This window comes from Ipomoea nil, unplaced genomic scaffold (assembly GCF_001879475.1).
Source record: "Ipomoea nil cultivar Tokyo-kokei standard unplaced genomic scaffold, Asagao_1.1 scaffold2610, whole genome shotgun sequence".
Taxonomy (NCBI): domain Eukaryota; kingdom Viridiplantae; phylum Streptophyta; class Magnoliopsida; order Solanales; family Convolvulaceae; genus Ipomoea; species Ipomoea nil.
Window position 1 is genome coordinate 311,914 of NW_017619038.1, and position 12,462 is coordinate 324,375.

General features: G+C 35.0%; 1 protein-coding gene across 1 annotated transcript; it reads right to left on the reverse strand.

Moving 5' to 3' along the window:
* Positions 1 to 42: 42 nt before the first annotated feature.
* On the reverse strand, positions 43 to 2,814 carry LOC109154223 (inosine-5'-monophosphate dehydrogenase-like). Its single transcript, XM_019302060.1, has 4 exons — positions 1,728 to 2,814; positions 1,124 to 1,306; positions 457 to 714; positions 43 to 339 (listed from the first exon to the last, which is right to left on the reverse strand). The coding sequence occupies exons 1-4, from the start codon at positions 2,727 to 2,729 to the stop codon at positions 250 to 252; spliced, it is 1,533 nt and encodes a 510-aa protein (XP_019157605.1). The 5' UTR covers positions 2,730 to 2,814; the 3' UTR covers positions 43 to 249.
* Positions 2,815 to 12,462: the final 9,648 nt, after the last annotated feature.

Consider the following 12,462-nt stretch of genomic DNA (forward strand, 5'->3'; position numbering starts at 1 on the left):
ATATGTTAACCTTTTGTGAAGAGATGGTCAAATATTGTTGTATGTTGCAAAATTTGATTTCATTTCAAGTAAATAAAAAATACTGAAAGAGTTCAAGAACAAAGTCTGCTTAATTCTCACTGTTTAAACCAAATAATTTAACCACTACATTGTTCAAACAACACTAAATAACTTATTAGTGAAATGTGAAGGTCTACACCATTGTTAAATCTATCAAACACAAGCAGTTCATGGACTACACGAGCAGTTTCAGAAGTATTTCCCCTTTTCATAAGAAACCAGTCCATGAGCTCCGCCCTCTTGAATTCCACCTTCAGTTTGTGCTGCTCCAGTCCGAACCTATATAAACAGAGCAAAAAATCTTCATTGAGTTACAGTAATTCTGGAAATACAAGCTCTTACAAAACAACACAAGTTTCGCAACCTAACATAGCAATCAAAGATACACAAACCAACCTCTAGTCTTGTTGCCCCTGATCTCAAATGCTGATGGGCTGATTGGATGGACGAAACACCGATGTCCTGGAATCCTTGCTTTAGGGCTTGCATAGTATATGGTATAAACTTCAGAACAGAACCCTTGTCTTTAACTGTTCCAGCAACCCCCTGAGCAATTTTTAACTTTGCTTTATCACCCAAATATCTTGCATCACTTCCCTTAGTCATTGCATCTAATGATCCCATCCCTCGATATCGTTTCACTCGCAGACCATCCTACATGTGGAAAAGAATTTATTTAAAGAAAGGAAAAGCCAAACATGACTTATATTTTAAAAGCATGCACTGGCAAGGTATTAAGAACATGTAAGCATTATGAAAATAAATATATGTGATTGAAAACATCATGACTCTCAAAATAAACCACAGACTGAATCCAATCAATTAGCTAGTCTATCCCCTCAAGTGTACAACCAGGCCATTTTGAATCTAACCAGTCGACCACGGGCTTGGGATTGGACCATGGTCATTCAACTGGGCTATAATGCACATGGGCCAAACCAAAAGACTAACTCCAATCAATTAGTTAGTCTAAACCCATATGCTCTCTCTTATTATTTTTTTTTAATGTGGAACTCTTAACAGTATGAAACTATAGAAGAAATATCACAGGATATTGTTGTACCTTAGTATATTCATAAGTACCAGGAGCTTCACTGCTTCCAGCTAAGAAGCTTCCCATCATCACAGTCGATGCCCCTAGGGCTAAAGCTTTAACAAAGTGGCCAGAATTCTTAATTCCACCATCAGCAATGATGGGAATACCACTTCCCTCAGCAACAGATGACACCTTGTATACAGCTGTAGCCTGAAAAATATTGACAGACATTGCTATTATTTCATATGATTGAAGGTCAGTCTTGAGGCCACAAGTGATGTACTTACTTGTCTAACAGCTTAAAACATAAATGGTGAAAGGGAGATGCATGACATTCGAAATTCGAACCAACTAAAGTATTACAGAAATTTTTTATGCAAGTCATGAGAAGCAGCTAAAGTGAAGAAATGCAAGTGAACCTTTTCTTCCAAGAACCATCAAAATTGTTGGGATCAGGCTGATAGGGAAAACCATTGAGTTTAAATGATTCACAATCCAAGCAATCAAACATACACAGTTATTCTAGCACTGCATTTTGACATGTAAATTGAAAGCTAGCTAACACAATATACATACCGAATCATAAGAAATTAATGTTAAAATTATGGAAATGATACAAAGAGAAGATTACCTGACCCCGTCCAACAGCACAAACTTCTTGAGTGGTACAGATGGAGCCCGATCCCATCCCAACTCTTAACCCATCAACCCCAGCCTGAATCAAACTCCTGGCTTGATATGTTGTTACCACATTTCCTCCAATGACATCCAACTCAGGATATGTGTTCTTCACAAACTTGATCATATTGATTTGGTATTCAGAGAATCCTTGAGAGCTATCTATAACCACAGCATTAATCCCTGCTTTCACCAAATGCTCTAGCCTCTCTTTATCTGAATCCCTCGTCCCTATTGCTGCTCCAACCAAGAACTTCCCATCAGGCCCCAGTGAAGGCAAACCTAATTTAGGGAATCCTCTGATAGTATCCACATTAGCACTGGTCACCAAATTAACCACTTCGCCATCCACTTCGCTCACCAATGGCACAAATTGAAGCTTTTGTGCCTCCAAATACCCAGCTACATCCTCAAAATTGTAGCTCGAGGGCAATGACACCGGCGACTTCGTCATGTAATCTGAAACTCTAGCTTCCTTGTTACTCAAAGACTCCCAGGAAGACCTCGACACCACACCCAACAGTTTCGACCTCTGAGTTCCCGAATCGGTAACAAAAACGCAGGGAGCCGAGCCGAACTCATCCGCGGAGTGGATAGAATCGCCAGGGGATACAAACACCAAGTCGGCAGTAAACGGGATCTTGTGAGACTTGGCGGAGCGGACAATGGAGGCTTGTTGCGAAGGCGTGGTGTTGGAATGGACGATACCAATCCCACCGAGAGCTGCCATGGCAGCTGCCATTGAGGACTCAGTAACTGTATCCATCGGCGAAGCCACGCACGGTATGGACAGGGAAACATTGCGGCTGAGCTTCGTGGTTAGGTCGACGGCGTCGGCCGGAAAATCTATGTATCCTGGAAGAAATATAACATCGTCATAGGTATAAGAATAACCTTGATTAAATAATTTAACCGCCGGAAATCCATCGTCAAACTGAGCTGCTCCGTCCGCCATTTGAGCCGGTATTTCTTAGTAGGAAAATGCGAATGAGGATATCTATGAATACTCGAATACAGAAAAACAGGGTTTTTGCGGTTTAAAGGTGCAGTATACAGAAACCAGGGAAAATTATTCGGTACACCAGGGTACACCTTGCGGGTCCAAAATACACAATTTACATATTAGTCTATCAGTTAATTTTGACTTATTTGACCACTATTTAATTTGGTTAAAATATCAACTCTAAAATGCTAAAATTCAAAAAGTTGCTCAAAGCAGCATTTTTCAATTAGCTTTTTGAGAAAAGAAATTATATCAAACAGCTAACAGCTAATTTACCAAATACCTCCCTATAATAAGTTAATGTTATCAACTAGTTTTATTCTCTAATTAACAAAATCAGCTAACAGCCATTTACCAAACAGGAGGGCCTTAGTGTGTAAATTGTATATATAAATTGTGAACATTCAATATGCAAATAGTATATGTTGGACTCAGATCCACCTTGCAAGGTGGATCCAAGTCCATGATATAACTATTGGGTTTTGGCTGAAAAGCGGCAGCAATTATTTATAATAGAGTTAATTATCGAAATGGTCTTTGACTATAGCAAAATTATCAACTTAGTCATTGACTTTTTTTTTTTGCCTAATTAAGTCCCTCGACTAAAAATTTTAATCAATTTGATCATCCATTTGTTTATTCGTCAAGCATCCATTTACTCGGGACCAAATTAGTAATTTGGTTATAGTCAAGGGACCATTTCGGTCGTCACATGCACCATTTCATCTCTTATTAAACCAAATATTTAATTACCGAAATGGTCTATTGACTATAGTAATATTACCAATTTGGTCCCGAGTAAACGGACGTCTGACGACTAAATAAATGGATGATCAAATTGGTTAAGATTTTTAAAGTTGAATGATTTAATTAGGTAAAAAAAAAATAATCAAGGACCACATTGCTAATTTCGCTATAGTTAAGGGACCACTTCAATAATTAACTCTTTATATAGCCGAAATCTATATTTATAGGTTCTTGTAATATAAAAAAGAAAATGACCATATAAACCTTAAATTAAAATCACTCAATTTTATCCTCTGAACAAAAAAAAACTCATATTAATCCTTTTTTTTTTTAAATGTAATTAGTTTTTGAGTTAATTCCCAAAATAATCCATTGACTATGGTCATTTTTACATTTGTGTTCTCGTTTTTTTTTTTTTTTTTTTTTTTTGTAATTTAATTTATCCTTTGGCTATGAAATTTCTACTCAAATTTGTCTTCCGTTAGAGTTTTGGTTAAGTTGAAGTTAAAATCAAGGGCAAATCCATATTTTCATTTGTTTTCTCCTATTTTGCCCCATTTCTTCCCATTTTGATCCTTTGAGTATAATATGGTAATTTCAATTTTCAAGATTAATATAGCTCATTGAAATTCATCCTAATGTTGAATTACAATTTTATCTCCTAAGTAAATACATCTAGTTTTGTTCGATAAATTATACCATGGATCACAGTTTATTTTACATAGTAAACACTAGTCCAAAACAACATTTAAATTATGTATCTGTAATTAATATATTATATGACTTCAGTTAATAAATGTTGTACATATAGATAAATTACAGACACATAATTTATTATTGTATTGACTATTGATTTTATTGATTTATTAATATGAATTACATCTATTTAACCAAATATTTTGCTATTGGTAAAACTTTTTCCTCCCATTTGTTTGAGGGTCATGTCTTTGTCCCATCTTCTTATTATTATTCTTTTTATTTATTTAAAGTTATCACTCGCATAAATAAATATTAAAAAAAACCTTAATTCATAGACCACTAATCAATTTAGAATCTCTTGGTCACCATCACTAACTCACTTTAATTTAGCCAATCCATCCACTTACAGCATAAATGCCATATTAATTAACTATTGATCAACGACCTACTTCTTAATATATGCCAATAATCTTTTAATCTAATAGTACAGAATGACAATCCCAACTTAAAAGTCATAAATTTAAGAATATATATGAACAGATACATTGTAATAGAATAGTACTAAAAAAAAAAAATTATGTTCAAAATCTCCACCACCTTACCACATCCACAACTATATACTCCCTGAGTCACTGCATAAACAAACACAGGCCAATTTGTCACCACCTTCGTAGTATCTCCAACCATCTTTTCTGGTAGTTCTTTGGGCCATTTTCCGTGCCTCTCGGAGCAAACGTGAATTAATTGGGTGGGCATGAAAATGGACATAAAAAGGCCCGGACCATCTCGTGGTTTACACCCAAAAAAAAAATCAATAGAGAAAATCAAGCAATATAAAGAAAAAATAGAAAATCAACATTTTGGTTCTTCAATTGTTAATATAGTTCCTAATTTTCAATTTCAACTAATTTGATTATCAAATTGTTTAAAATTTCGTCAATTAAACCCTGTGAGGGACTAAAATGATAATTTTTCCATTTTTTAAATTTTGTCAATTTGATCTCTGAAGGATTTAATTGACAAAATTTTAAACAATTTGAATATCAAATTAGTTGAAATTAAAAATTAGGAACTATATTGACAATTGAGGGACCAAAATGGTGATTTTCACAAGAAAAATAAATAAGAAGAAAAAGTAATAGCAAAAGATGACCCCAAACTCTTCTAGAAGTCGTAAATATACTATTACAAAAAAAAAAAAAAATGAAAATTACTTCTTAGTAATTTTGATTCAACTATACAAAATGTTTGACTACACATATATCAGTTAAGATTCTTTTACTTAAAAATAAATAAATAAATAAATAAATACAAACTTTTTTAGTTTTTCTTTTAGTTTATTGAGGAAATAAAAATTCATGCTTTTATTTAAATAAATTCATATTTTTTGAACTACTATATGTGGAAGAAAATATAGGCTGTGAGTCACTTCAATCATCGATTTAGAAGCTATTTAATTGATTTCATGGAAGAAAATTTGCAGAGAGTATTGATGGTTGTTGGGGTCAAAAATTGTCACGCCCCACTTTTAGGACATGACCCGGCCGTATCGTTACGTGAAGACCTGTAACAATACGAAGCCTAACCATACATACCTCTCAGAATCTTCATAATAACACTTGAATATACAATAATTCCACAACCCAAAATGACAAAATATAATCGACTTATTCTTCCCAAAAACTCATCAAATCCACTATTAGATATTTACAATCAAGAGTAGTATGTCCAAAATGCATCACAAGCACCAAAGCCAAGCACAATGGTCTACCAAAAAACACAAAGGGTCAAAGGGAATGTCTAAATAAACAAAAATCCATGATAAGCTCCAAAAGTAGGACTAAGTCTCCAAGTTTCAAAAGTCACCTTCGAGACCCCACCACTTGTGCTCGTGCTATTCACATGTCCTTAACTACTCTGAAACATGAGAAAAATACAAATAATGAGCTAATGCCCAGTAAGTGATACTCCTCTCAACCCCGGATCAAGTAGCCCCAATATAATACAAAAAGCTTTAGAGTAACAACTAGATGCAAAACTCAATCCTTAAATTATATCAAAATCATAACATACTTCCATCATACTATACACAAATTCCCAAAACGAAAAACTTTAGCTACATGGGCATCAATATTATTTCATAAAACAATACTTTCAAAAGCACCAATCATTCCTTTACATATAACTCATTGGCAACCTACAACCACCATTATATTATGTGGCACATGCCATTATCGGTATAATGGTCCAAAAAGACTCGACGATTCGGAATGAGTCAGGCACGACGATTCAGAATGAGCCGGATGGAACGTTCCAACAAATAATTCGAAAGACTCGACGATTCGGAATGAGTCAAGCTCGACGCTTCGGAATGAGCAATTAGGAACGTTCCAAGCCAAACAAAACAAACAACAAAATGTAGGTTGCCTCATGAGTTTGATCAAATAATCAAAATAGTTCTTATAATCAAATAGCCTGATGTAGCAAAAATCATTTGCTTAAAATCACATAACAAAGTTCATATTTCCAAAATAGGTAATAAGTTTATCAAACTAAGAAATATGCAAGGTATAAACCATTCTCAAAATAATAATTTTCTTAGTACATAACTCTTTAGACATCATAGAATGGTTTATTAAACCAAAGTAATTTCAAAGGGATTGAAATGGCTTAGTTAGAAGAACTTAAGTTAATATAAGCATGAGGTTAAGAGTTCAAATCTTACTTTAAGCAAACAACCCATTTTATAAACATATAGCATACAAGTAAAATAGCACACAAAAATGTTAGCGGGGGGGAGTTGAACACGCGACATGCAACATCTCACCAAGGCATCAACACAGCACCAACAAACCACTCCAACACCTCTACACATAGTGCCAACTTTCAGTCCAGAATATATAAGTCAAGACCCGAAACAGTTTCAGTCCAAAATACTCAACATTTCCAGGGCAAAAAAACATAGTTTTGAAACACAGTTCCGGTAGACATTTCCAGTCCAAAAACGCAGCTCAAAACATCAATATACAACTTAAAACACAAGTTTAATTTATAGTATAGGGTAAAAATAGTTTGAGAGAAATAAACACTTACCTAAAACATCCAAATCTTAGCTATTTAGCTTGCCCAAATACTCCTTGTCAAAATCCCTAATATTTTCAAATATCAATCTTAGGGCTCCAAAGATAAACCCAACTCATAATGAGTAAAAATTAGAGGTTAAACTCACCTAGAATACCCAATATCTTAGAGATCTAAGCTTGAAGAAGATGGAGATCCAAGCTTCAAGGTCTTCCCTTCCCCTATCTCTCTCTAGTCAACTCCCCTTATCTTCTTTTAAAAGATATCTTTCTCCAAGACCAAGGGATTCCTTAATCTTTAAGGGTAGAGAAGGGTAATTTAGTAATTTTATCTAATATCAAATTTTAATAAGCTTTGACTTGTTGACCTCATTTACTAAACATATATATATATTTTATTTATAAGGTTGTGGGTATTACAATCTCCCCTCCTTAAAATAAGTTTCGTCCTCGAAACTTGCATACCTTCAAACTTGAAGAGTTCTGGATATTTATCCTCATATCATCTTCCTTTTCTCATGTTTCTTCTCTTGGAGTATGATGTGACCATTGCACTTTAACAAAGGGGATTAATCGAGACCTCAACAATTGTTCCTTTTGGTCAATGATGCGAAGATGTACTTCTTCATAAGTTAAGTCATCTCTAACTTGCAAAGGTTGATACTCCACCACATGACCCGGATCTGCAATGTATCTTCGTAGCATTGATACATGGAATACATTGTGAACTCCAGGTAGTTGTGGTGGTAGGGCTAGCTCATATGCCAAACTACCAACTCTACTCAAAATCTCAAATGGTCCAATGTAACGTGGACTTAATTTTCCTTTCTCTCCAAACCTCACTACTCTTCGGGTTGGTGAAACCTTTAAATACCCAAAATCTCAAATTTTGAATTCCAATTTTCTTCTTTTCAAGTTTGCCCAGCTCTTTTGTCTGTCTTGAGAAGCTTTAATTCTTTTCCTAATGAATTGAATCTTCTCTAATGTGAGTTGTACAGGTTTTGGCTCTAAGATCTTTCTTTCTACAACTTCATTCCAATATAAAGGATATCTACATTTCCTTCCAAATAAAGCTTCAAAAGGTGTCATTCCTATACTCGATTGGTAGTTATTGTTATATGCAAACTCAATTTAAGTTAAGTATTTACTCCAACTACCCTTGAAATCCAAGCCACAAGCTCGAAGCATATCCTCCAAGGTCAGAATAGTCCTCTCGGTTTGCCCATCGGTTTGTGGATGAAATGCAGTGCTTAATTTTAATTCAGTCCCCATGGCTCATTATAGGCTTCTCCAAAATTTTGACACAAATCAAGAGTTTCAGTCAGATACTATACTAACAGGTACACCATGAAACCTTACAACTTCTTTCACATACAACTTAGCTAGGTCTTCTTAATGGTATAAAAATGTGCAAGCTTAGTGAGTCGATCCACAATAACCCAAATTGTATTTTTCCCACGAATCTTAATCAACTTAGGCAACTTTAATGCGATCTAATAATACCGATTTTGTAATCATAGTTTCCAATATCCCTCCTTGCTTATTTTGCAAAATAACCTCAACTTCTAAATCTTGAAAATCTTTCAACAATTGGGTATGAGTAGTTACCACTATCACATTAACTGTGGAAAACTTACTACTTAAAGCACCAGCTACCATGTTAGCTTTACATGGACGATAATTAATAGTGAGATCATATTCTTTTATTAGCTCCAACCATCGTCGTTGTCTCATGTTCATTTCCTTTTGGGTAAAGAGGTACTTCAAACTCTTATGGTCTGTAAATATTTGACAAGATTCTCCATACAGGTAGTGCCTCCAAATTTTTTTAAAGCAAATACCACAGCTGCTAGTTCTAAGTCATGAGTGGGGTAGTTAACTTCATGAGACTTCAATTGTCAAGAGGCATAGGCTACCACCTTATCATTTTGCATCAACACATATCCTAATCCGCTTCTTGAAGCATCACTATAAATAACAAATCTTTCTTCCCCAGATAATAGGGCTAAGATAGGTGCACTAACCAATAATTCCTTTAATTCTTGAAAGCTCTTCTCACACTCCTCATCCCAATTAAACTTTATACCCTTCCGAGTTAACCGAATCAATGACATAGTTATTAACCTGCTAAACCCAGAAAACTCCTTACTTTTGTAACATTAGTGTGTCTCGGCCATTGTGTTGTTGCTTTAACTTTAGTTGTGTCTACAGAAATCCCGTCTCTAGAAATTACATGACCAAGAAAAGATACATCCTTACGCCAAAATTCTCATTTACTTAGCTTGTCATACAATTCATTTTCCTTCAAGGCGTGCAAGTTGGTCCTTAGATGTTGAGCATGTTCTTCCTCACTCTTTGAATATTGCAAAATGTCATCAATAAATACCAAAACAAATTTGTCCAGAAACGACTTGAGGACCCTATTCATTAAATCCATAAAGAAAGTAGGAGCATTAGTTAGTCCGAACGGCATCACAAAAAAAAATTCATAATGGCCATACCAGGTCCTAAAAGTAGTCTTGGGTACATCACTAGCTTTAACCTTCAATTGATGGTACCCTAATCTCAAATCAATTTTTGAAAGGTATTTAGCACCTTGAATTGGTCAAATAAATCATCTATGTGAGGTAGAGGATACTTGTTCTTGACAATAACTTTATTCAATTTCCAATAGTCAATACACAATCACAAGCTACCATCCTTTTTCTTCACATATAACACTAGTGCACCCCAAAAAGATACACTAAGTCTAATAAATCTCATATCAGGCAATTCTTGCAATTGCACATTTAACTGACGGTGACATGCGATAAGGGGCCTTTGAGATTGGAGTAGTTCCGGGAACCTCTATTTCAAAATCAATTTCTCTATTTGGAGGTCATCCAGGTAAATGCTCTGGGAACACATTCGAAAATTCCTTAACAACTGGGATATCATCTAACTTAACTTCTTTCTGGTGGGTATCCATTTCATAAGTTAAGAAACCGCTACACCCTTTTTTCAATTCTTTCTTACCCTTCAATGCAGAAATTACTTTCAATGCCACTTTCGACACCAACATTCCGCTCCTAGGAAAGTGTCTCAAAGTAAAGATAGATTGTCCAGGAATTTGAAATACCACCTTCCTACGAGCGCAATCAATATAGGCATAGTTTTGTTTTTTTTTTTTTGCTAGTCCATTCCTATTATCACATCAAAATCCTGCATATCCAACTAAATTAAATCAATTGACACATCACTCCCATTAAGTTGTAGATGACAATCTTGAAACCAAGTATCTATCACCACAATCTTCCCCATAGGGTTATTAACATAAAAATGATCACTCAACTTCTTAGCTTGCAAATTTAAATCCTTTGCAACTTCTCATAAAAAAAAATAATGCGAAGCACCGGAATCACACAGCACGTAAACATCTAAACCTATATTCCGAATAGGCGACATATTTATCAACAGGCTAACTCGACGAGTTCGACCACGTTTAAGAACACCCCTCCTCATCCTTGTAAAGCAATACTCCTTAAATTCAAACAGAGAAAGTATGGCCACATTAGCGAAATGTTTAAGAAATCACATCTAAAACTTGCTCAAGGCCTAAACTTATCATTCGCTAGGTTAAAGCCTAATCTTGCAAAAATTCAAACTTAACTTCTTGACCAACTAAATATTTAAACCTAGGCTCTGATACCACTCTGTCACGCCCCACTTTTAGGACATGACCCGGCCGTATCGTTACGTGAAGACCTGTAACAATACGAAGCCTAACCATACATACCTCTCAGAATCTTCATAATAACACTTGAATATACAATAATTCCACAACCCAAAATGACAAAATATAATCGACTTATTCTTCCCAAAAACTCATCAAATCCACTATTAGATATTTACAATCAAGAGTAGTATGTCCAAAATGCATCACAAGCACCAAAGCCAAGCACAATGGTCTACCAAAAAACACAAAGGGTCAAAGGGAATGTCTAAATAAACAAAAATCCATGATAAGCTCCAAAAGTAGGACTAAGTCTCCAAGTTTCAAAAGTCACCTTCGAGACCCCACCACTTGTGCTCGTGCTATTCACATGTCCTTAACTACTCTGAAACATGAGAAAAATACAAATAATGAGCTAATGCCCAGTAAGTGATACTCCTCTCAACCCCGGATCAAGTAGCCCCAATATAATACAAAAAGCTTTAGAGTAACAACTAGATGCAAAACTCAATCCTTAAATTATATCAAAATCATAACATACTTCCATCATACTATACACAAATTCCCAAAACGAAAAACTTTAGCTACATGGGCATCAATATTATTTCATAAAACAATACTTTCAAAAGCACCAATCATTCCTTTACATATAACTCATTGGCAACCTACAACCACCATTATATTATGTGGCACATGCCATTATCGGTATAATGGTCCAAAAAGACTCGACGATTCGGAATGAGTCAGGCACGACGATTCAGAATGAGCCGGATGGAACGTTCCAACAAATAATTCGAAAGACTCGACGATTCGGAATGAGTCAAGCTCGACGCTTCGGAATGAGCAATTAGGAACGTTCCAAGCCAAACAAAACAAACAACAAAATGTAGGTTGCCTCATGAGTTTGATCAAATAATCAAAATAGTTCTTATAATCAAATAGCCTGATGTAGCAAAAATCATTTGCTTAAAATCACATAACAAAGTTCATATTTCCAAAATAGGTAATAAGTTTATCAAACTAAGAAATATGCAAGGTATAAACCATTCTCAAAATAATAATTTTCTTAGTACATAACTCTTTAGACATCATAGAATGGTTTATTAAACCAAAGTAATTTTAAAGGGATTGAAATGGCTTAGTTAGAAGAACTTAAGTTAATATAAGCATGAGGTTAAGAGTTCAAATCTCACTTTAAGCAAACAACCCATTTTATAAACATATAGCATACAAGTAAAATAGCACACAAAAATGTTAGCAAGGGGAGTTGAACACACGACATGCAACATCTCACCAAGGCACCAACACAGCACCAACAAACCACTCCAACACCTCTACACATAATGCCAACTTTCAGTCCAGAATATATAAGTCAAGACCCGAAACAGTTTCAGTCCAAAATACTCAACATTTCCAGGGCAAAAAAACAGAGTTTTGAAACACAGTT